General features: G+C 51.4%; 1 protein-coding gene across 1 annotated transcript in view; it reads left to right on the top strand.

Annotated features, from left to right (window-relative positions):
* The window catches only part of ALK (ALK receptor tyrosine kinase), a 662,750-nt gene that overhangs the window by 618,354 nt on the left and 18,966 nt on the right, over window positions 1-25,430 (top strand). The window contains exons 14-24 of the mRNA XM_070512354.1: window positions 5,934-6,065; window positions 6,837-6,981; window positions 9,662-9,844; window positions 11,099-11,197; window positions 11,667-11,819; window positions 12,901-13,005; window positions 14,833-15,019; window positions 15,716-15,806; window positions 15,939-16,003; window positions 17,446-17,575; window positions 23,778-23,875. Coding sequence (XP_070368455.1) covers window positions 5,934-6,065; window positions 6,837-6,981; window positions 9,662-9,844; window positions 11,099-11,197; window positions 11,667-11,819; window positions 12,901-13,005; window positions 14,833-15,019; window positions 15,716-15,806; window positions 15,939-16,003; window positions 17,446-17,575; window positions 23,778-23,875 — 1,388 coding nt within the window. The remainder of the gene's footprint in view (window positions 1-5,933; window positions 6,066-6,836; window positions 6,982-9,661; window positions 9,845-11,098; window positions 11,198-11,666; window positions 11,820-12,900; window positions 13,006-14,832; window positions 15,020-15,715; window positions 15,807-15,938; window positions 16,004-17,445; window positions 17,576-23,777; window positions 23,876-25,430) is intronic.

Here is a 25,430-nt window from a genome sequence, read left to right on the forward strand (position 1 = left end):
AAGACGGCAGGACTCGCCCCTTGCCCTGCCCTTTCCAGGGCCGTTCGGGTGCATGGGAAAGCAGGCGGTGTGGCTGTTGGGATCTCACATCCCCACAGGGAACAAGGCCAAGGCATGGGTCTCATAAGCAATCCTTAAAACTGAGGAACTGAATCCTACTTGAATGGGCAAATGATAGTTCTCAGCAGAAGTAGGAGCTGAAGCCCACTTCCTAAACTTTCCTGCTAGGGCGCCGTTGTCTTCAGCCATATTGTTACAACCAGGAAAGCACCGTGTCAAACATTTCTCATTCAGCTCAAAGTCACAGACTCATAGCCACATATATGTACATAAATGCATAGAAAAAGTTCTGAGAGGTACAGATAACAGTGATTTCTTCGGGGAGGGGACTAGAGTTGAGGGGGCTTTGTCGGTTATGTCTGATACTGTTACCAAAAGAATGCATTCATATATTATTTGTTGTTTGTATGATTAAAAGTAAAAAGAAAAACTTGTAAAGCACAGACTCAGAGCTGGGAGACCATGTAATGCACGTTCCCCGTTTTACAGATGAGAAGAGGGAGACCGCTGAGATGCAGGGACTTGTCCAAAGTCACTGGTAGGGATTCTGGCCCCTGATTTCACTGCCCCACACTTGCTTGGACCTTGGTTTCTACAGCTTTTTTTCCCTTTTCCACTTATAGCCCATCACTTCACAAGCCAGACTACCATCCTTTGCAACCCCAGAGATGGCCTGTCATTGGTTCCTGACCCCACTTGGGTGTCCAGCTGTCAAAGAGGGACAGTTCCAATAGCAGGACTTAAGAAAGCCCATAGTGGTTTAAAATTCCCAGGAGAATGAGATAGTGAAGACTAATAAAGCAGGAGCCGTGCAAACTCCAAGCACCCCGGTTTTTTGCTTCTTGCCTATGCTGGGAGGAGGCAGGACCCTGGCAGGAACTCAGCACCTGCAGGATGTGTCTCCCCATCGGGCCAGGCCCCACCCTCACCTGAAGCCTGGTTTCTGGCCCAGTGGGCAGCGCTGGAACAGGGAGCTGCGTTCTAGTGCCCAGGACCCAGGGCTTCTTCTCCAGGAAATTATTCGAGAGCAGCTTTGGAGGACAGATGCGGGAACAAGGGCTACTGAGAAAGCAGTTCAGTTCCACAAAATAAACTCAGGGCTCCTAAGAGCTGGGTCCCAAGCTGGGGGCAAGCAGTAAAGCAGACGGATCCCCCACCCCCACTTACGGGGTTAAAACAAAGCAACAGCAGTAAGCTCTGCAGGTGCAGCCTCGGCATGAGAAATGTCTGGACTCCAACTTTTATTTAGCAACTATAGTCAGGATTTTCCAACCTGATATAATATATTAAATCATTAAATTACAGACTACTGTAATTTTCGCAGGAATTTATTGAGTGCTAATGTAATTCTTTCATCTAAGCAGAAAAATTGCATTGACTTCTGCAAGGGACTTTTACTTGATTGGATTGTAATCAGTTATGTCTTTTCACAGGACTGCATCCTTTTTTTTTTTTTTAATTCAATTGTAATCTACTTGTTCCCCTGGGTTGTTGCACTTTATCATTTTATTAATCAACCTACTTGCTCTCAAACTTTATCGATGCGCAGGGAGAGTTCCAAAGAAGCTGATTCTCAGCCGGGGATGGAGGGCAGCCCTCTCTGCTGGTCAGGCCCGGCATAGCATGGACATGGGGGGAACGTAACTGGTCTTCCGGGTTGCTCCACACCTCCATCTCATAGGAGTCACTGGGAGAGGGAGAAAGAAAGCCCATTTGCAGGCACTACCTCAATCTCTACTCCTCCCTAAGCAGAAGAACCGTGTTTAGAGAGGATCCTCTATAGAATGAAGTAGACTCTAAGAATTAAACTGCAGGATTTGGCAGCTTTGCTGCTTCAACTGCACATCTATGCAGTCACTCTTGCTTTGCACCTGGCCACATCTGAGCCTAGAGCAGGTTCCAGCTGCTGGAAACCCCACACACATCCCCCTCAGCCCATTTCTCCAGTTCCTTCCTAGCTTCATCTTGTGGCATGACTCAGGACTTCTCCACATCAGCGCTATTGACTTTCGGGAGCAGATAATTCTTTGTGGTGGGGCTGTCCTGTGCACTGTATGCTGTTTAGCAGCATCCCTGGCCTCTGCCCACCAGATGCCAGTAGCATCCTCCAATAACGACAATCAAAAATGTATCTAGACATTTCCAAATATCGCTGAGGGAGCAAAATCACTTGTCTGAATGTTAAATCTTACCATTACCATCACTCAAAAGGCAAATAAGGGGCTGGCCCGGTGGCGCATCGGTTAAGTGCACACGTTCCGCTTCTCGGCGGCCCAGGGTTCGCTGGTTCGGATCCCGGATGCGGACATGGAACTGCTTGGCAAAAGCCATGCTGTGGTAGGCGTCCCATGTATAAAGTAGAGGAAGATGGGCATGGATGTTGGCTCAGGGCCAGTCTTCCTCAGCAAAAAGAGGAGGATTGGCAGTAGTTAGCTCAGGGCTAATCTTCCTCAAAAAAAAACAAAAAGGACAAATAATTGTGAGGGGCCAGCCCACACCCAGACAGCTCCCAATTCATTCAAATGTATTCTGCAAATATTTGTTGAGTACCTACTACACGGCAGTCACTGTTCTAAGAACTTGGGCTACATCCATGGACAAAAGATCTTTGCTCTCAAGGAGCTACCGTTCATGCTGGGGAAGGAGGGATGAGCAGACAATAACTAGTAAACATAAATTAATCAGACGGTCCAAAAGTGAAGGTGTTGGGGGAGTAGAAACAGGGTAAAGGGAGTCAAGTGTGCAAGGCAGGTTGCAATTTTAAATAAGGTGGTCAAGAGAAGCCTGTTCAAGAAATGACAGCTGAGCAGAGTCCTGAAAGAGGTGGAGGGTGTAACCAGAAGTCTGGGGACTCCGGGAGAGCAGAGGCCGAGCCCCTGAGGTAGGAGCGCACTTGGTGTACTCAAGAACAGCCAGGATGAGTGGAGGGAGCAAGGAGAGTAGGTGAGAGATGAGGCCAGGAGTAACGGGGACCTGATCAGGACATATTTAGACCATCAGAGGGTTTTGAGAATACTGACCTGATGTGATTTGCATACTAAAAGGCCCACTCTGGCTGCAAGGTGGAGAATAGACCCCATAGGCCCAAGGGAAGAGTCAGGGCAATGAACTCAATGGCCATTGCATTAATCTGGACAAGAGATGATGGCGGCTTGGACCAGAATGGTAACGGTAGAGGTGGTGAAAAGTGGTTGAATTCTGGCCATATTTGGAATGTAAAATCGAAAAAGATTTGTGTCCAATTAGGTGAAGGACTGAGAGAAAGAAAGGGTCCAGGAGGGCTCCAAAAATTGTGCCTGAGCTACTGGAACGTGGGAGCTGCTCTCACCTGAGTTGAGGAATGCTGCAGAAGGAGCAGGTTTGGGGGCAAGATCAGGAGTTCAGTGTTGGACATGCTGACTTGTACAGGTCTGGTAGACAGCCAAGTGGGGACTTTGGTCGACAACGGGAGATGTGCCACTGGAGTTCAGGAGAGAAGTCTAGAGGGAAGATACTAATTTGAGAGAAATCGGCATAAAGTTAAGACAGGATAACAGGATGAGATCGCCTAGGGGGCATCACAGATTGAGAAGAAGACCAAAGACTGAGCCCTGGGGAACCTCAACATCTAGAAATTAGGGAAATGAAGAGGAGCCAGCAAAAGAGGCTGAGGAGGAGGAGGAGCCAGGAGGTAGGAGGAGATTCCAGAGGGTGTGGCCTCCTGGAAGACAGGTGAAGAAAGTCTGTCAGGGAGAAGTGATCAACTCTGCCAAAAGCTGCAGCAAGATGCAGACTGAGAATGATTCCCTGCCCCCCCCCCCCACCTGATTTAAAGGAGACACCCAAGCAGGGTCAGTGGGGGATGGGCATGAGTCCAGGCTCTAGTTAGAGGAAAGACCATCCTCCAGCCCTACTGCTCCCTCCTCTCCACTCCTGCAGTCTCCAGGCATCTTAGATTCTGTTCACGGGAAAAGGGCTTCCCCAAGGGACGGAGCCCCGCTGCTGCTGGGCAGAGGAGAAAAGGCACGGGAGCAGGGTCTGAGGGGATGGACCATCTTAGAACCACTAGTTCAGACTGGGCAGCTCCCTGATTTACAGAGGAGGAGGCAGATCCTTGCAGGTGAGGTGCCTCACCAACGTGGCCCACCGAATCTCTGGCAGAGCAGATCAGGAAGCCAGAGTGGACCCTGTGTTCTGTGCTCTGCTCTTGCCTCCTGACAGCCCACACTTCCGTCCCCTACCCCCCAGGCTCGGCCCTCACTCGGGGCATGCCCCTTGCACCTCACGCCCTTCCCAGGCAGCAGTTAGCAGAGTTTTCTTCCAGCAGTCCCACCCTGCCCCCACCCCCTGCCCTGGACAGCACTGCACATACACAGGAGGAATGTCAGCTCTCATAAAACCAATTCAGAGCCTTCCATCCATACTAAATCCCACTCTAAGAAATATCAAATTATTTCCATCATTAAATCCAAAATGCCATAAAACAAATTGCATCTCAGCTATTTATCTGGAAATTTCTGTAGTACTCATTGCAGGCACCCCTCAGTGCGTTAGCATAAAGAGTGGCTCAAGATGAAGTGCCATGTCCACTGGCTGGTTACACAGCAGCATTCAATGGAAATTTGATGTTTTATTGGCCCTTTTTCTATTAAGTGAAAGAAAAGTCATTTTCCTCTGAGATCAGGCCGATGTTTGGAGAGTTCATCTTAGCTGCTGTAACCAACAAGCAGGGCGGCTGTTCTTGAGACATTGCCCTCTTTATTCAGGGATTCCAGGATTCAGGGAATTTCTGGCACATCCCCAAGGACTCCCAGATGCCTGGACCCACCCTAAGACCACGTGTGAGCCCAGAAGTGAATCCAAATAAAGTAACAGTGGCCGCTTATACAGTCCCTGACGCATGTGAGACACCATCCTAGATAACTTCCTGTACTTTCCTACAGTTTCTTTATTCCCGTCCTGCACTGCGGCTCAGAGACATTGAGCGCCTCCTCCACAGGCGTCCAGGGGTATCTGTGTGATCCACATTCTCACCTGTTCTCCATGGTGCACACAGAGAGCTCTCTTTACGGCTGTGCCAGGGGATTTCTGGAGGCAAGAAATGGGACATTAGCTGGCAGGAATGAGATGTCCAAGGGGGAGAAATGACGTTCCTAAAGATGAGCTGGGAAGAAGACCCAAGTCTGGCCTCCCTCTTCTTTTTCTCTTCCCATGAGGCTTCAGAACTGCAACTTCTCAAAAAACCTCAGTGGCTCCCCACTGCCTAGAGAATGAAGTCCGACTCTTTGTCTGATTATATTCAAGGCCTCTGGCCACAATCTGACTGTCCAGTTTAATTCCCTCTACCTGTGCCCATTTACACTCCTTCCAGCCCTATCTCACCACCTAGGGCCCTTATCATCCTCTCCTTAGAGTCCAGAGGATCCTAACAGGTCCTCCTGGACTGACTCTCTGTCCTAAGATGGACTTTTCTGAGCCCAGGAGTCTCCTTGTGCTTTTCTCCAACTACCCCACTCACCTCCTTCCCTCTGGGCTCATGCTGCTCTCTCCTCCCAGAATGTCCTAACTTTCCCCTACTCTCTGTGTTTAAAATCTCCCTACCCTTCAAGGCCCAACTAAATGTCACCTCCTGCAGGCAGTCCTCCTTGATCACCAGTCGGTAACAAAGGCTGGCTCTCCCTCTGCCGACTTCCCAGGCATTTGCCATCAAAGCTACCCTTGGTCCTTCTTCAACGCTGCCCCAGAGTGACTGTTATATGTATGTATTTTTTGTCTCCTCAATTTAACTGTAAGCCATTGAGAGATTGCCAGACCCTATCTTTAAGCTTGGAAGGTCTATCTGCTGGGAGGTAGAGAACCCTGGGCACAACCTGAGGTGCTATCTGTTTCTACAGACAAACCGATTAATCCAGAAAGTCTGCATTGGAGAGAACAACGTGATAGAAGAAGAAATCCGCGTGAACAGAAGCGTGCATGAGTGGGCAGGAGGCGGCGGAGGAGGGGGCGGAGCCACCTACGTGTTTAAGGTAAGGCCAGCTTGCCAGCTCCCCACGGGCAGTGACTTCAGTGGGTCCTGGTGTTGGATCCTCACGACAACCAGGGGAACGAAACCCCTCAGGTGCTCTTAGTCCCATTTAGAGATGACAGAACCGAGGCCCAGAGGGGTGTAGGGTTCCCTGTCTGTCCAAGAAAGGCAGGCTCTTCTCTTGCTGATTACCAGCCCAATATCACCATGGAGGCCTTTGCCAGCCCTGCTTCAGAGTTCCAGAGAGTGCCCTGTGCCTTTCTCTGTCCTAAAGTGGACTTTCTGACATTAGTGTAACCAGGCAAAGGCTCCCTGCTGGGTCCTTCCCCATGGACGGTGACGCTGAGGACTTAATCTTGAAGTTGTGGGGTCAGAGCCAGAGACCCCTGAGAGTAGAGAGGAAGGAGAGAGCAGAGAGACCTGCTCCTAACCACTGGCACCCAGACCTCTGATGCTAGTCCGCGAAGCTCCAGGGAAGCGGGTGTGTAAGCAGCCTCTGAGGTGGATGCCTGCCTCCTAGAATTCATATGTCTGCTTCTATCTCCTGGTGCTTTTGTTTCTCTGATTGAACCCTGACTGATACAGGAGCTGGATGAGGTGGGGGTGGGAAGCCGATGGGCTGTTGTAACATGAGTTCAGAGCCCTCAGACCACCGAGATGCCCCCCACTGCCCTGCAAACACTCAGACACATTTAAACATTTAAACCAGGGCTCGGGGTCTCCGGAGTGGAAGCCCAGCTCGGTTTCTCAGTCTCTGAATGTCTCCGGGCAGATGAAGGATGGCGTGCCCGTGCCCCTGATCATTGCAGCCGGCGGTGGCGGCCGGGCCTACGGGGCCAAGACAGACACATTCCACCCAGAGAGACTGGAAAATAACTCCTCGGTTCTGGGACTCAACGGCAATTCCGGAGCCGCAGGTAAAGCACTGCAAGCCCGCCCTCTTCCAAAACATTCTCCCAGGACTGTGTGAGCTTCAGCTCAGCCAGGTGCCATCACACACCTGTGGGCATCATAGTCGCTGGTACTTGAGATGCTGGGAGCTCTGGATATTGGTACCAAGGGAGGAAGGGTAGGCAGCACCTTGGGACCTGGAGGCCACCATGCTGACACCGGGTTCAGGCTTGCAGAAGGTCAGCAAGAAAAATGAGACAGGCAGCAGCATTCCGACGGCCAGCCTGACCGTCCCTGGGTTTTACCAAATGCAACTGGATGTGAGCAGGTAAAAGAAACCTTGTCAGGGTCAGGCCTCCCGGGCCCCTGTGTTCACACCTCCAGGCCCTGGGCTGCCAGCTCACACATCTCCTTGCTGGGAAATCTTTCTGGAATCTCCACGACTGGGCTCTCTGTTCTCGTTGGTGAGAGCCAACCACTCAGAAATAGGGGACAGATGTGACTTCTCTGATTCCTCGGAAGCCAGCCATCTCTAAAGAGAGAAAATGCAATTTATTTTTGCATCTTCTTTTCTCCACAATCAGACTGCAGGAGGAATTTTGAAGGTATTTAAGATTTGAGGTTAATTAAAACAAGTATTCAAACTTTCTCTTCAATCGAGAGATGGCTAGAGATAGAAGAAAGAGCAGAAGTAGTCGTCAGGTCCACGGCGAGGAATTACCTCCAGCAGTATTTACAGCGCTCCTTACACCGGTACAGCATTTACTGAATTACAGAGCACTTCCACATCTATTGTTCATGCGCTTTTCAAAACAATCCTGTAGGGTTTTCCAGAAAGATATTATTATTCCCATTTTACAGAACAGTCAATAAGCTCATAGAGATTGGGTAGATTTTTTCCTTAATTTGGCCAAACTGTTTTATACTCAATGCATTTTTTAAAACTTTGTTGTTATTGATTTGTTTTTATTTTTATGTCCATTGGTTTCTTTTCCATGTATTTGCTTAAAGGCTGCAAGATGGGGTTAGGGGGTTAGAAACCACCTCAGCTGGGGACTGTGCAGGACGCAAGGGTGCAGGGAGAGGAGGGCAGGGGAGGGAGGGCAGACATGGTATCAGGCCCATCTCATCCTAATTTATTTACTATGCTCATGGCCCTGGCGGCCTCCAGAGCCCACTTTTGCTCCCTAATGGAGCTGAGAGGCCTTCCCTCTGACACGCCACATCAGCCTTGACAAGCCCAAACCCCACCCTCTGGCTGGCAGAAGGGAGGCCAGCCGCTTGAAATTCAGGAGCAACTCAGCCCTGCGGTTCCCAAAGCTGACAGAAGGTCCCCATGACTTGCCTGGGGGCCTCGATTCAGCTCTGCTTGTCCCTGTCTGCAAGACCCAAGCTCGTTCCTGAAATTGGCCTCATTTCCTGAAACCTGGCTCGCTCTTTCTAGCACAGCAGTCATCTCTACCCCCACCTAGACATCCCTCTGCTGCCCGTTCTGGGTCCAGAAGAACCTTGGCCACAAGTTCTTCCAGACAACCCTTCCAGGCCTGTCAAGCCTCGTGGTTCCAGCAGACCCACACACTCTGTTTCTCCAGGTCCCCACCCCCCATCATCTGCTGGAGCAGAAAGGCCTTTGGGATCTTTTGGAGGAGACAGCTGGCTGAAATGTCATACAAAACAATGTGGTAGGAGAGGCTGGGGTCCTGGAATCTCAAGGGCCAGCAGGAGAGATTTATTGTGGTCAGCCGGTGGCCTTAAGATAAAGTTGCATTCACCCTCAGCTCTGTAAAAGCATTTCTTTTGCAAGAATTCAAAGCAGCCCCAGGCATTGGGGAGCACAGCTCTAGCTGCTGCCGTTGTCACCAAGATATCACCAACCAATGCCCCCAGGCCTCTCTGCACCTGACCTTGGAGCAGCTCCTTAGAATCAGGCAGGCAAGACACTGCCTGAGTTTCAGCCCCCAAAGCAGATTGAGCTTCACAGTGTGAGACCTTCTGCTCGCGTGTGTTCTGCCTCACAAATGCCCAAGGATCCCACACGTGGTGGTTTATGGACCATTTCATACACTCATTGTCACCTTTGATCCTAACATCAACCCCCACAAGTTACAAGTGAGAAAACTGAGACTCAGAATGGGGAAGGTCTTGCCCAAGGTTTCACAGCCAGTAAACACTAAAGCCCATTGGACTATGTGGTGCCTGGTCCAGGATTCCTGCAAGGAACTTCACTGCAGTGACCTGGCAGGGTTTGACAGTTGGCTGCCCAAAGACTGGCGGGTCCGGGTTCTTGTTGGGATGGGAAGCAGTTAATGAAGGAAGGCCCAGCACTTCTGAACTTGGCAGGCATGGAGACAAGGCAGAGGAACAAGTTTAGCTGGCACGCTGCCTGTGCCCTCACCTGCCCCCATCCTGAACCAAGCACACTCCCTGGCTTTTGAGCCAGAGGCCTGATGGGAAGCAGGGGTTCAAGGCACGCTCCCATCTGGACGTTCGTGACTGTGGCCAAACAGGTCCCCCAGGGCAAAGGGCACACTCCTGGTTTTCCAGCTGTGGACTCTGAAGCCCCCAGGCCCCTCTGAAGACAGGCCCCCTGGGTGCTGGGGCTGAAGCAGCACCCCTCAAAGCACTCCATGTCCTGCTTCCTTTACCAGCGGCTGACGGAAGCTTGCCAGCATCCTCACTTGGAGTTTTCTCCATCTCTGCCTGCAGGTGGTGGAGGTGGCTGGAATGATAACACTTCCTTGCTCTGGTCTGGAAAATCTTTGCTGGAGGGTGCCACCGGAGGACATTCCTGCCCCCAGGCCATGAAGAAGTGGGGGTGGGAGACAAGAGGGGGTTTCGGAGGGGGTGGCGGGGGGTGCTCCTCAGGTGGAGGAGGCGGAGGATATATAGGTAAAGATGATTCGTGTTCAAGGTGTCACTCCCCTCCCCTTAGTCCTAGGCCCCTCACCTCCCTGTCCTCTCCCTGGCCCTCCCCTGTCCTCCCCTGGCTGCCCCAAGTGTGGACTCCAATGTAACTGTGCACGCCTTCGTCTCAGCCCCGGACCAGCCAGAGGCAGGATGCTGGCTTGCGAGCCAGCATCCTGCCTTGAGGCTTCAATAATGACAGCATCAAGATCCTGTGTGATTCTTGATCTCCCCACCCCAAACACAATGACAAAGGGGCTTTGATTTCCAGAGCTATTCTCTGAGCCACCCTCAAGGTCGCACTGGCATGAGAACCTTGGAGGCCAGACTCCCCAGCCCCGTGCCTCCCTTTGGATGGCCTAGCCTGAGTCCTTGCCAAGCCAGCTCCCTAAGGACCTGGTTTGTGGCTTCTGGTCTCACGGACTTCTCACTCTCCCTTCCCTGCCCCAGCCCACCAGCTTCCAGAATGGCGTCACTCTCCATGCTGATGGGCGCTACTCTTTAGGGCAGCTTCAGGCAGCCCCAGCCCAGCTGGCCACTGGCCCCAGCTCTCCTCTGGGCTTCAGAGCAGAGCAGAAGAGCCTTCTGAAGCTGAGAGGCTGGGAGTTGATGGCTCCACCGTCCCCACAGATTAGGACACAATGCATGCATGCACTGTGATGTTCCGTCTGTGTTTTGCTTTATGCTCTGTGTAAGATGCTTTGCTTGTGTTAACCAGATGCTCTTCTTTTCCAAGCCCTGGGTGGGTGGGAGGAGCCCACGGGCAGAGCCCAAAGATAACCCAGCCCCAGCTGAAAGGAGGGACAGGAGCCTAAAGGCACAGGGGCCCATCCCCCATGTCCAACCCTGACCGCATGAGACTGGAGAGCAACTCCTCAGTGATATTGCCCTGGTCAGTCTTGGAAGAGGCCCCAATGGGCTAACCCAGCCTGGGGAGACTAGAACATTTCTGACCCTTGTTCACATGGACTGCTTCCTAGTGGGGCCCCAACAGAGTGCTGAAGACTTCCCATTGGGAGCTGGCCTGGACCTGGAGGGGAAAGTGGCCCACACACCTGGCGTCTACTGAGCCAAGCACAAGTGCAGCCTCTGTGCCCTGAGCCTCCCTTCCCTCCCCTCCCCATTGCCCCTGCCCCCGAGGCCCCTCACTGACCCCCACTGCATGCCCCGCTGATGCGCACGTGTGTTGAGACTGGGCACCCACCTCTCTGCGTTAAACTCTTCTCTGGTTTGCCACAGGCGGCAACGCAGCCTCAGACAATGACCCCGAGATGGACGGAGAGGATGGGGTCTCCTTCATCAGTCCACTGGGCATCCTGTACACCCCGGCTTTAAAAGGTACCCGCCTCTGCCAGGTGGCAGAACCAACTTCCCAAGGCCAGTTCTCCCTCCCAGCTAAAACCTCGGGCTACTGACATGCGTCCAGGATACAAAGGCATGATTATGGGTCCCTTGCAGGCAAGTCTTCCTAGTGCTCATCTTACCAAGTTTTCTGGAAGTCAGGATGTGTGGTCTAATGTGCACGCGGTGGCAGAATACTGACTACCAGGCAGGCTGGTCCTGGAAAACGCAGCAGTAATAGCGCCCTTACCTGTACCAGCCAACCTACCGGCCATGCCTGTGGACCCTCCCACTCACCTGCAAACATGCACCCACTCGTTCTCCACTTCCAGTGGCAGTAGGTCGTAGGAACAGGGACCCAAGAAGCCACACTGATCAGCTGGAGAAAAAGTACAGAGGCTGGAAATGGGGTGCAGGGCGGTCTTTGCAGCTTAGCCTGAAGCTTACCCTCCCTCCTTGTCACCAGTGATGGAGGGCCACGGGGAAGTAAATATTAAGCATTACCTAAACTGCAGCCACTGTGAGGTAGATGAGTGCCACATGGACCCCGAGAGCCACAAGATCATCTGCTTCTGTGACCATGGGACAGTGCTGGCAGAGGATGGCGTCTCCTGCATCGGTAAGGGAATGGGGAAGGAGTGATGGGAGCGGCGCCCAGAGTTTGAGCTTTGGCCCACGGTAGCTGCAGCTGGTTTCCATGGTCCCAGGACATCTCAGATGCAGCTTCCTGACCCCCATCTCTCTCCCCCCAGCGTGGGTGCTTTGAGGGCTGGGCAGAGGGACTGTGTGTGAAAGTTGAGTCATGGCTCCTGAAGGAGTCCTAAGCCATCTAGTTCCACCCCTAACCCAGGGTGTGAACCCTCACAGCCCCACCAAGGGGCCATCCCCATGTCTTCACTGGAGCACCCCCGGTGACAGGGACCTTGAGACTCCTAAGGCACGCTATTCCATCGGGGGGTTACAGAGCTGGGATCCTATTCCTTTCGACTTCTGCTGCTCCTTAGCCCCCTACTGGTAACAAACAGTCTTTCAGGGCTGTACGTGAACTCAGTGCTTGCATCCTCCTCCTGCAAGTCTTCTCCAGACTAAATAACCTGTTTATTTCAACCCATTCATACAGGACACAGCTGTATGTCTCCCCCCCATCCTGGTATCCTACGTCTGCAGGTGTTCCCACTGTCAGTGTCCCTTTTGAAATGTAGTGTCTGGTACCAGGCATGATGCTTCAGTGTGGTCTGTGCCATGTGCCCCCAGGACCCTCCCTCCAGTGCTCTGGGCCCAGTGCTCCCAGGGCCTCAGGAAGTAATTCAGCCTCAGAGTGTTACTGATGGACACACTTACCATTGGGGCATATTGAGTTTGTTGTCACCTAAGGCCCTTGCGTCTCTTCTGTAGCCACAATTGGCTCACCTTTCATCCTCATCCTGTCATCGTGCACTTGATATTGTGGATCAATATCCAGAGTTTGATATTTCTTCCTGTTACATGTTCCCTCCACCCAAAAGTACTGTTGAAACCTGTAAACTAGGACAAACCTGCTTCACGCCCCGAGTCCACTGAAAAGGAAGGTGGACGAGGTCTCCAGGCATGAGGAGGAGTGGGCAGACTTTGTCCTGGCTGGGGAGGGTGTGTCTGACTTGGGGCCAGCTCAAAGGAGAATCGACATGGTCATCAGTGCCCCCTGGGGACCTGTCTTCCAGTCTCACCCACCCCGGAGCCCCACCTGCCACTCTCGCTGATCCTCTCTGTCGTGACCTCTGCCCTCGTGGCCGCCCTCGTCCTGGCTTTCTCTGGCATCATGATCGGTGAGTGTGCTAGAGCCCAAATGGTTCCAGAGGGGCAGGGAAGGCAGATCTGGCAGAACAGAACAGCATCCCAGGCTGTGCCACAGATGCCAATATGTCACTCTGGGTGGGTGGTGATTCGGGCAGCCCAAGCCAAATCAGCATAGAAGCCCCAGCCCTCCACTGCCCAGCATAGCTGCAGTTCCCTGCAGGAGCTCCTAATTCCAAACCTCAGCCCCGTGTATGTCTCTTGGCTGCTTAAGGTGTGTGTCAGGGGTGGGGGGCACTCAGCAGAGGCAGACACAACAGCTAAAGCTCACCGCCACCCCAGATTTCACTTTCAAGTCTCTCATCAGACGTGCGCTTCAGTGGGCATGGCTCCTGGTCTCACTCACTCCCTGTGTAAGGCCTCCAGCCCCACCCTTCCCCACTCTAGGCAGGAATGCAAGGTTGGTTTCTGAGTGTTTTCTGTTAGGCCCATAAGCCATGGTGAGCTGAGGACAGAAAGGGTGCAGCAGGGTCCAGCCAGGCTCTTATTGCTGGAAATGCCCAGGGCAGATGGGCAGGGACATGAGGGAAGGCAGAGGGAAAGGCTCAGCTCCAGACAGCACTTTCAGACCAGCCCCCTGGGGGCGAGGGAATCTGGGGGTGCACAGGGAGATGGCAGCATGTGTTATTCCCATACGATGCCGTCCTTCAAGGGGACAGGATGATTAGAGCTAACACTTGCTACACACTTTCCTCCTACCAGGTGATTCACACATTTTAGTTCACTAAATCCTCAGATGACCCTGTGATCGTGATTGGTACATTTCACAGCAGTTGGCTTGCGTGCCCTGGCCCGTGGGCGGTGGGTAAACGCAGAATCCAGATGTGAATCACAGTGTCGTCCGCCTCCGTGCATCCTGCCTTACAGACGTTCTCACCTATAGCAATAACAGTGGTGGTGGTCACTTGCACTGGTAGAGCTCTTTAGAAGTCTCAAAGCCATTTTATGTTGGAGATTCATTTCATTATCACAAGCCTAGAGAGACAAGGCAGGAGTTACTGTCTCTGCTTACAGGGAAGGAGACTGAGGTCCAAAGAGGTTGCATGACCTGGTCGGGGTCCCTCAGCTGGTAAGTAGTGAAGGTGCAATTAGAATGCAGGTCCTCGGGCACCAGTTTAGAGACCTTTCACTCTTGGCAGCTCTCCAACTGCAGGAAGCACCGGTGTCCTGGAGCCCCAGCTGCTGTCTCACAACCATTTTCATGTTTGCACCAAGGCTGCCCCACCCAGCAACTGGGCCCTACAGAAATACTAAGGCAGGCCCATTCCTGGGAGACGTGGGGTTCCTCTAATGGCCAACTTTGGCTCCAGAACTTCCCAACGGTCTTGCTGAAAACTTTTCAGCCTGCATGGCCACCTAGGGTCTTTACTCAACCATCCCTTGCTCTCTCCTGCTCATGCGGTTAGACTTTCAACACAGTCTGATGGCTCTCCCAGCCTTCCTAGGCTCGCTCACAATTTTTTCTCATAGATATTTTCCCTAATAAAATTCTTGCACATTTAATCCTGTCTTGGGTCGGCTTCTCAGAGGACCCAAACTAATGTATCTGTGCCCCTGTATGATACAATAAAATTGTTTCCATTTATAAGCGTTTACTTTAAATAATCCTTCAATTAAAAGTACACTTTTGCATCTATAATCATTTTGTTAGTATTACTGAGAGTGATGGAAAGGTTTCGATCTCAGAGGAGGAGATAGAGATCCAGGAAGGCTTCTTGGAGGAGGTGGCCGGTGCTGGGCTTCAAGGGCCAGACTACCTGGTCCAAGCCACATTGTGACTGACCTCTGTCTGTCTGCAGTGTACCGCCGGAAGCACCAGGAGCTGCAAGCCATGCAGATGGAGCTGCAGAGCCCCGAGTACAAGCTGAGCAAGCTCCGCACCTCAACCATCATGACCGACTACAACCCCAACTACTGCTTTGCTGGCAAGACCTCCTCCATCAGTGACCTGAAGGAGGTGCCGCGGAAAAACATCACCCTCATTCGGTGAGTGCCCCGCTGCTGTCTTCTGGGGCTGTGGGGTGCGTTGGTGGGGGGAGCTCCAGGGGCTAGATGTCATCCCTGAACCATGCATTCCTCTCACCTCAAGAGACCAGCAAAGCCACCCCTCTGGGCACCTCCAGTGCTCCCAAGGGGAGAACATTTACTGTTTAAGACCATTTGGTGGGCATTTAATCGTTTTAACCCCTCGTATATTCATGGGGTTTGTACGAGAGGAGGACTAGACGGAAAGAACTGGGGCACTCCTCAAAATCCACTTCTGTGCCCCTCCCAGGCCCCCCACCACCTGCTCCAAGCGCCCTGCGCATTCCTCTCTCACTCACTGACCACACTCCACAGAAGTATCCGCCAATGATCTGTCCCTCCCCAGGGAGTGTGAGCCTCCCCAGGGCGAGGACCAGGTCTTAGTCCCGTCTGTGTCCCAGGCAAACACCTGAGACTCCATAAGTGTTCATTGAATGAATGTTCAACCAGTGTCCCAAATCCCTGGTTGGAGTCTTTCTTGCCAGTTTTCAGATAAAGCAGTGGAGGCCCAGGAGTGCATAGCAAAGCCAGGGTGAGGCAGTTACTCTTGAGTGTGTGCATGACCCCTGCCGCCTGTGTGTGTCCACTAAACAAGCCCCTGGCCTCTTTCTCATGGCCCACCCAACTCTGCCTCATCTTGCCTTCTCCTTTGCACAGGGGTCTGGGCCATGGCGCATTTGGGGAGGTGTACGAAGGCCAGGTGTCTGGAATGCCCAACGACCCAAGCCCCCTGCAAGTGGCTGTAAAGGTAAGAGGGGCTCCCTCGTGGGCCTGACCTTGAGTGGTGGTCTCTGTAGGCCGCAGCTCTCAGCTGACAGCCTCTCACTCCTGCTGCTCACGGGCTTCTCCTCTTCCCCCCACCCTTGCCTTCTGTGCCCAGACGCTGCCTGAGGTATGTTCCGAACAGGATGAACTGGATTTCCTCATGGAAGCCCTGATCATCAGGTAAAGCCACAGAGAGACACTCACCCCTGCACCTCCCCACCCCTATAAGGAACATGGACACATTCCTAACAGATGGATGTCTCCGAGAGAAATTGTGCTGTCCTCCAGCATACCCGTTTCTCTCCAAAATTCTTAACACGTCTGACCAGAGTGGAACTGCCCCAGACGGTTATCTCAGAAAAAAGATGTCTGTGGCCTAAGAATCCAACCAATATCACTCTACCTTCAACCAGCATCCTGTGCCATCCATTTGTTTTTTTCCCCTTTTGCTTAAGAAATAGAGCGTCCTAGTGTTTGACAGTAGAAGATATCATCTCCTTGTAGGTAACTCTTCCATCAGGCCCTTCACCAATCCCAGCTCTTAGATCTCACGTAAAGGAAATGCACCCCTAACACGTCGGAGGCTGCCCCACCCTGGTCCACCGACTGGCCCGCATCCTTCAACTTGTGGCTCTGGGGCCCCTAACTGGGAATCTCAGCGCCTGGGGCTCTGACAGCAGATCACCTTAAAAACACAGATGTTTGACCTGGAGATCTGGCCAGGCTCATGGCTTCCTGTTGCCCTAGGGAACCTCGAACACCCCGATAGGTTGGGGAGGCCTGGGGTCTCCCTTTGGTGGAGTGGCAGGGAACTGAGGCCAGGGCAGTGTATGACATGCCTGTGTGGTCAGGAGCCACAGGAGGACACACAGTGGGCTCAGCATCTTGCTTTAAAAATAACTTATTTTCTGATTATACATGTAAAATGTGATTATTGAATAAAACTTGGAAAGGATAAGATTTTATGGAAGGAGGCCCAAATCATTCAGTCTCATTACTTGCCAATAACTAACCCCTCTTATATTTCAGTGTCTAATCACCTAGTCTTTCAGCTCTGTGTGTGCCCATGTGGAGATCCCCTGCGCCACTGCCCTGTGTCCTAATAGGATCACATTAACAAAGAAACCCAAATCTCAGGGCCCTGTGAGGGATCCACAGTGGGATCCAGTACGCCTCTTTCTCGCTCTCTTTCATGCAACCACCTGGCAGGTCTCACACAGTCTCTCGTGGAAGCAGTTCCTCCAGCTTCCTCCTGAGCCCTTCCTTGGAGAACTCAAATGTGCATCCCAGCAAGTAGTCCAGGCACCAATCTCTGAGAAAGACACTCAACTCCCCTGTCCCCAAACCCCACTTCCTCACCCAAGTGCCTGTGCAGCGTCCTGGGCCTCCAACCAAGTATTCTTGTGCAAACTGGACTCCTGCAGGGCCCACCCTCTGCTGCTTCCACCTGCTCAGCAGTGAGTTTCTTGGCTTAGGCTCAGCATGGGACCCCTGCTACTCACATTTACAGGATGCATTCACATAATGCGGCTGCTGAAAACATAACTGTGCCCTGTTTTCCCCACTTAAGATCTTCCCAGACTCAGTTCCATTAAATTTGGTTATTCCCCTCTGCTCTGCAGCAAATTCAACCACCAGAACATCGTGCGCTGTATTGGGGTGAGTCTGCAAGCCTTGCCCCGGTTTATCCTGCTGGAGCTCATGGCGGGAGGAGACCTCAAGTCCTTCCTCCGGGAGACCCGCCCTCGCCCGGTGAGTGAGAAGCAGTCTTTCCCCAGTTGTGCCAGGGAACAGAGCAAGGAGTGGAAGGAGCAAGAGGGGGCAGCCTGGGAAGCAACATACTCACAGAGATCAAGGGAGCCAGTCCCCGGGCTTGGATCTGGGGGCAGGGCTGAGAGAGAGCGGACAGAAGGTGGACAACAGTGCTGGGGGGCTTATGCAAGGCTCATGCTGTGGATTCTCTGGCCTGAATCCATTTTTACAGCCTGCTGTTCTGGGATAGAGACAAGCACAGAGGGGGAACTTTCATGCCAGCCGTGTCATTAAACCAACTGACCTGGGGCAGATGACTCCATATCCACTCACTCTGGACCCCACGTCCTCATCTCACAAATGGGGACGTCCTGACCTTGTAGTTTTACTAGCAAAATAAAGTGCTGAAATATTTAGGAAGGCGCTGCCTATGTCTCATGGCGAAGGGGCTAGAGCTTGGAGGAGTGAAGAAACCTAGGTGGACCCGGGAATGCCACGCCGAGGCCTGCTTGGCCATTACACAACCATGTGACTTGGGGCAGTTTACCCCCTCTGACCTCAGTGTCTGCAATGTGAAGTCCGAGAGGTGGACCAGAACGTCTCAAAGGTGGTTCTAAATTATAAAACGCAGCACACTGGGCAAACCCACAGTCCAGCTGCCCCCTCCTGTCACTGCTGGGGTCTTCAGAGGGCCCTCGCACCATGGACTGGAGCGGAGCAGACCCCTGAGTTAGGACCTGGCTTCCTTGAGTTGCCGCTGGACTGTGAGGACCACAGGGAAGACTTACACCCTCCCTACTCCCAGGAAAGCAGAGAAAGACTGAAAGCCACCCTGCTACAGAAGCCCAGAACCGGACACACTGTTCACAAGGACCCAAGTGGTGGCAGAACCCTTGACAGGCCACGCCTGCCCCAGTCCCACCTTCAGTCAGGCCCGATTTAGAATGCCTTAGCCTTAGGAGCGTCCACACTGTTCCTGCAAGCTCCCGGGTGACCTGTCTCGGCATCTAAGAGGAAATCCTGCTAACTCTTTGAAAAGATGAGCATGTGTGCACCTGAGCACACGTGGCGGGAGGATGCAGGGGGGGAACTAACCCCACCTTATAATAATTCTCATCACCATTATTATCATCTTCCTCATAGTTTTCACATTTCTCAAAACCTTGTGAAATAAACACATCTCGCCCCCATTTTACAGATGAGAAAACTGTGGCTCAGAGAGGTTATGTGACTTGCCGAGGCCACACAGGAAGTGGACGAGGTGGTCTAGAACTCAGGATTTGAGACTCCTGATGCAGTACTGCCTCCAACCTGCTATGCTGTTTATCCCAGTGATCCTCTTTGGGAAGCCAGGGAGTGCCAATGTGAGGTTGGGTCGAGAACCAACACTGCCCGCTATGCAGGCGGCTGTGCCAGGGTCTGAGCACCATCCTCAATGGCTTTCCCACCAGCACCCAGCCAGGGAGAGCCTTCAGCCCTCATGCCCTGAGATTCTCAGCAGTGCTTCTGGCAGAGGTCAAATGGGGGACTCATGATGTCAGAACTTGGGAGGAGCCATAGCCCTGGTTTTCCCACTGGACATTCCTGAGGCTTGAGGAGAAGGAAATATTGTGCATGCAGAAGAGAGACCTCCTTATCCAGGGGGCTCCGGGAACCCACTGGGCAAGTCCAAGGACCTTGGGGGTGGAGGGGCTTCTCTTTCTTGGAGGCAAAGTTATCTCACTCCCTTGATGATGAAAGACGACTTGAATATTGTCTCAAAGCACCAGCAAGGAAGGACAAATCATTGATATCTCCCACCACCTCCCACCCCAGTGCCACCCCAAGGAGGCTCAGAGCAGGAGCCTGCTGCCAAGTTCTGACCTCCACCAGCACGCGCTGCCCGGGGCACTCCCACAGCTGAGAAACAGTCTATTTCCCTTGGGAGAGCCACTTCTAAGGGTCAGGATTCCACCCACTAAATTTGCTCTTTTGATCCCTGATCCTGCTCTTCCTTTGTGTGGCTCCCCTTGCCAACCATGCCTCCAAGTCTCGGAGCACCCCAATCATCCTTCTCCTCACCCCCATACGCACCCACCCATCCCAGGTGAGCTGGTCCTTCCTGAGATACCTGCCCACAAGGAGTGATTTTAAATGTCAGATTACAGCCCTTCAGGTGACCCCATGTAAATGTGCTTGTGGCAGCAGCTTCTCTAGGGGGGCAAGGACATTTGCTGGGCATCCTACATGGATTCTCAGGGCCGCAAAATTCAGCTTAGCAGGGTGAGGACCAGGTTGACTGTGGGAAAGGAATGCGATTTCGAGTGGACAGAGGGGGCTAATATCAGTAAATCCCACACGTAATGAGGAAGGGACTGGCTAATGGACATCAGGGCTGGAGAAATATACAGGCTGAAGAGAGGGTGGGCAGAGTCGTGCCTCCAGACTGTGGAACTCACTGCATTCAAAGTCCTGGATGCCACCTGATTCATTTGCTTGCATCCCCTGACACTGTGAGCGCTTACCTGATGCCATGCTGTCTGCAGGCACTCATTTGGGCATTCAGAATCAGAGGAGATCTCTCTCCTCACTTCCCACCTCTGTGGGGCTCAGTAATCCATAGATTATCAGGATCAAAGGACTTCGGAGATGGGCTAAGAGGCTCTGGATTCAGATAACATATGTATGGACATGAAGTGACAAAATAAATGCACAGACACGGTGGACAGAATAGATGCTCTGGCCAACCATGTCTGTCATGGAAAGGAAAGTCATGAGTACAGATGAAAACATCATTTGGTCCCAGGACCCCAGCTCTTCAAGAAGAAAGGACCTTTTTTAAAGGTCAAAAGAAATTTGCAGACTCTGTCTATTCAACAAGTATTTATTGAGGGTTTAACATAGGCCAGATATAGGCTAATGGCTGTCTTTTACTATCTGTTGATTCAATCAAGAATGACAAAAGCCATTAAGGAGTTGGTAATCTCTTTATTAAAGGTGGCAGTCATTAACCACAGTAGTGTCTGTACCTATTCGGAATGTGACGATGCCTGTAGGTAATGCCTCTAGAGAAGATGCTCAGTACGTAGGTGGCTCTTTGGATCCCAGAGGACACAGCGTAGAGGTGAGAACCTCTGATGGACTAATGCTAAGGTTTAGATCTTTGGCTCTCATTTTGCAATACATGAAGAGGCATTTGGTGCCAGTGAAAAGTCGCCCACATCAGAAGCCAGGAAATATAAGGGCCCCAGCAGCAATAACTTCTCATCACCCTTCAAAATGGAGTTTTGCTGCTTTTTCTATTTTGTGTCCCCTGTCTGCATTTGCTTCTTCCTTTCATCTTTCTCTCTTACCCTTACACGCATCCATTTTTAAATATATCCCTATTCTGTTTTTCACTTGGTGAAACAGTTCCTATCCCATGGCCTGTGGTTCTCCGTCTCTCAATGGTTATGGAGAAGCTACTTAAGGAAAGGATAAACATCGGTATTATTCTGTCTTTTATTAGTACGTATCACCCTTTGGGAATAGCCTCTCAGAAGCTGTGACTGAGGAAATCATTCCGCTTCACTGGGCCTGTTTTCGCACCTATAAAAATAGAATATTGGTCTAAACAGTGTCCCAGAAAGGAAGCCAGTGCCCTGAAGTGCTGCACATGCACATGTATGCTCAAAAGAATTCTGTGGCCAACAAATTCCAGAGCCACTGCAGGCTCCACTCTCACTGATTCTCAATACACATTCGTGCGTAGCCAAGACTCTGATCATTTTTGTGATAAAGAAGCCTATTTAACCCGGAATTCCCACGCCTGTTTGATCGAATGCCATCCCATAAGCCTGCTTCTGGAAATACTGGACAAGATCTCTCTGAGTACTGGACGGGCTACATCCATAACCGCGACTGCTTGAAGGATGTCTAGTTGCCAAAGGAAGTGCCACAGTCAGTGGCAGATTGGGCTGGGAGTGGGGGAAGGCTAATTGCAGCTCCTTCCTTGCCCAGGATGGACACAAATGGCATTAGGCACACTGGCTACGTGCTCACTGCTAGTTTAAGTATTGGTTTTGCCACAATGTCCACACCTCCCCCGGCCCCGCTACACACACACACACACACACACACACACACACACGGGCACACACACGCATGCACCCATGTGCCACGGATTGCCAACTATATGCTTCTGTGCAGACTGATTAGCAGAGCAGTTAATCTGCTCTGAGCAGCCAGAGACAGGGCGCCCAGATAAACCTGGTCCTAGGTTAATGCCTAGGAAGATTTAGCCCCTGCAGCGCCAGGCTCACAGAGCATTTGAGCAATGGTACTCGAATTCTGAGTGACGGGGGCTAAGACACAAAGAGACGTGGGGAAGCTAGGACTAGGTCCTCCTTTGGTAGGAACAAAAAGCCTTTTCCTGAAGAGAGGAAAGGTATTTCTAATGCTTATAATAGCAACATAGATGAATATTTCCCTTGGAAGTATATTACTTTTCTTTCCCCTAGGAAATGGGGACTATCTCTCTCACAGTGCCCAGTATTTCTGACCCTAACAAGGCCCCTGGAGAAGCCAAACACAAGGACCATTTCCTGAGACCCCCACGGCCCTCCACACTGTAGCCCCATGCATAACCACAGACCCCTCCATGAAGCATTCACTCTGTGCCCCTTTCTGTGGGTCCTCAGAACAATCCAGTGAGCTCAATAGTGTCATGCCGCTTTCACAGACAAGGGTACTGGGGCTTGGAAAGAGGCAGAGCACTTAGCTCCAGGTCACACAGCTAGTAAGGGTGAAACAGGGGTGAAGCCCAGGTCAGCTCAACTCACCTCCGAAATACGCCACATGCTGCATTTGTGTGCTGTATTCTGTACTCATTGGTGTACTGGGCACGATAACCATGTAGACTGCCTCCCTTCTCTGACACGCTCTTCAGAGAAGCTCAACTTTAAATCCTAGAATCACGCCTTCCCCAACCGAGATTCTTAAAGCCCAGCTCAGGGCAGTTTCGGCTCCACCTAATTAGCTGTGTGACCTGGAGTGAGTCACTTAGCCTCTCTGAGGCCTCAGCCATCTCATCTAATGTCTCTTTCCTACCGATCACACAGGAAGTTGCACAGAGATCGTGTACTTGGACTTGCTCTGTTGGATATAAGGCACTGCCTGATGTGCCATGGGCAGAGACCATTCCCCTCCCTAAGTTGTCTGCTCCAGAAGTGAAGTGTGCCCTCAAGAAGCACGGCTCCTCTCTGCCTCCTCCAGACCCACTCGATTGCTCCAAGGAGTCCTGGGGAGGCCCCGATCTGTGGCAGAGAACCCCCTGCCGGCATCTAAGTAAATCCTAGTTCAACTGTAATCAACCAGCCCCCAATATCCATGGAGCCACTGCAGCTACCAGGCATTGTGCTGGGTACCGCAGGCACAGACCCTGACGTCCCTGCCTCGGGACCTCGGAGTTAACTTGGAGACGTGGAAAATTAAACACAGAACAAAGTGAATAAGGCCCTGCATGACGACATGCTCCTGCAGACTTTGGGGATTTAGGAATGAAAGCCAAGACGAGATGCAGCCTTCAGAAGAGACTTCGCAGCTCTCAACAGGCTGTCTGAGAAGCCAAGACAGGCTGCAGCCCAGAGGGGGTGACGTCTCCTTTTGCACGAAGGAGACTTCATCTTCATACAGAAAAAGCTTGAGCTGGCTCTTCAGCTCCCCAGAATTTTCCAAAAGCTTTTCTTTTTCAATCCCCTTTAGGTCTAGATCTTCTTGAAGAAAATGAATTTTTAAACATTTAAATACTGGAGTTAAAGAAAAACATATTATCCCCCTTGATTTTCTCACAGGCTTGTTTATAAGCTTGAGGGATTCAAATGTTTGTGAAGATTGGGGTGGAAGAATGTGCAGAATAAATGAAAAGGGAAAGTCTTCTGCCTCCCCCCGCCCCCGGGCTCCTGTGGTTTGAGGTTCTCAGCCTGGCTGCACGTTAACTCGCCCGGTGAGCTGTGAAACCTACAAACACCACGCCCACCAGAGAGGGATTCATGGGTCGGGGTGGAGGCCCAGGCCTCTGCATTTGTTTAAAGCTGCCAGGTGATTGCTTCTCTGCAGCCAGGGCCAGGGCCCCAAGTGGACAGCGTGTCCACGCTTGGCCTCCTGCGAGCACTGGAAGCTAGTGTTTCAGACTTTCTCTCCTCCAAGAGCTTCTCCCAAGTGGATCGCTTCTGTCTCCCCACAGAATCAGCCGTCCTCCCTGGCCATGCTGGACCTTCTGCACGTGGCTCAGGACATCGCCTGTGGTTGTCAATATCTAGAGGAAAATCACTTCATCCACCGGTGAGTCAGTGACCCTGCTCTTCCCTCCACCTTCTGTGTGCTTCCCTATCCCAAGGGCCCAGATCTCCCCCTCAGAGTAGAATACTAGACCTCTCTCCAAAGTTGTTTGGATGATTCAGCTTTGTTTAAGATGATTACTTACGCTCTCAGGGCTTCATTTGCCCCATATATAAAATGGGTATCATAAAGTACCCATCCCAGTGCTGGACATGAGCTATTCCTGACCTCCTTTGGGGACTCTTGCCTCTGTCTTGCAGTGGTGCATTCAAGTCCTATGTCACCTTAATGTCTCCCCCATCTAGAAAACTGGGCTCCCTAAGGGGAAGTTAAAGGAGTCCGTATTTTCATGTATTTGACTATGGGTAACTCAAAGGTGAGGACTCTGTTTTATTCATATTTGTATCCCTGGCATGTAGTGGGGCACCATGATGTTAGAGAATTTTTTCCTAAAATACTCCGAGATGAAGCATAATGATTATTTTCTTTACTTCTCTACTTCATTTCTTCTACTCTATATGACCCTCGTGTTTGAATCGTGTTTGGAGTGGGAGATCAAGTCCACACGTAATGCTGTAGACATCATAGATCACACGAGTTTCTTTCCATGAGTCCAGACTCATCATGGATATTGATGACTTTCTCAGCTGACAGCATGATTCAGAAACCTGAAAAGTCAGATAGATTGTTAGGCTCTTTTCAAAGGTCTTCCTACTGATTTGCTTCTAATTTAGTAAATAACAACCTGGTGAACTAAAGTCTAACCCACGTCTTCAAAGAGGGTAGGTCGTGTTCCTAAAAAGTAGAATATGTAACTACAAAGTGGGAAATGAGAGGCGCTGGATGAGTTTAGAAATGGAAAAGCACGTAAGTCGCTAACAAGCTATGCTTTCTTCCCCAATAAAAATGGGGAAATTAAAGATCAAGTAATACACTCATGTAAGTTCCCAAAGTCATTCCTAAAACAAGGTGATAAACTCTCCCGTTGGCTTATCATTTTACTGTCACTTCATGATTTTAGTCTTCAGATCTTCCTCTTGATTCTAAACCTTTCCAACTTGTAGATCATTGTGCGTGATCGAAATAATAGAAGCATGAGAGTTGCTGGGGCCAGTCCTTGATGTCCTTGTCCCTAGCTCACCCTCTGCCTCAGAGCTCGGGTCAGCCCTGCTATTGTCGTTTTTGCCCTTTGACTTGTGCTCAGAACTTTCCATAAATCTCAGCTCTGGGTTTTATTGTTGCTCAGACATGCCGAGGCTGTGCTCGTTTTGGAATTCATCCTTGGTTAGAGCCACCTTTCCACCTTTTGTCTTTGTCCTTTAAGTCTGGACTCATCCGAGAGCAACGTGTGCAGTCACCTTGGTGACTTCAGGTGTCAGAGCCTTTTGCTTTCTCACTGAGATCGTTTCTGCGTTTTCATCTCTGCCCCACGTTGGTCACCAAGCACACAGATTCTCTGGCTCAGGGATCATATCCATCTTTCCTCTGATATTTTGAAATCTGCTTCTCTAGAGCCGTGATAGATTTTGACTATATCCAGTGCTCTGTTACTATAGAT

The sequence above is a fragment of the Equus asinus genome, chromosome 6, assembly GCF_041296235.1.
Source record: "Equus asinus isolate D_3611 breed Donkey chromosome 6, EquAss-T2T_v2, whole genome shotgun sequence".
Classification (NCBI taxonomy): Eukaryota; Metazoa; Chordata; class Mammalia; order Perissodactyla; family Equidae; genus Equus; species Equus asinus.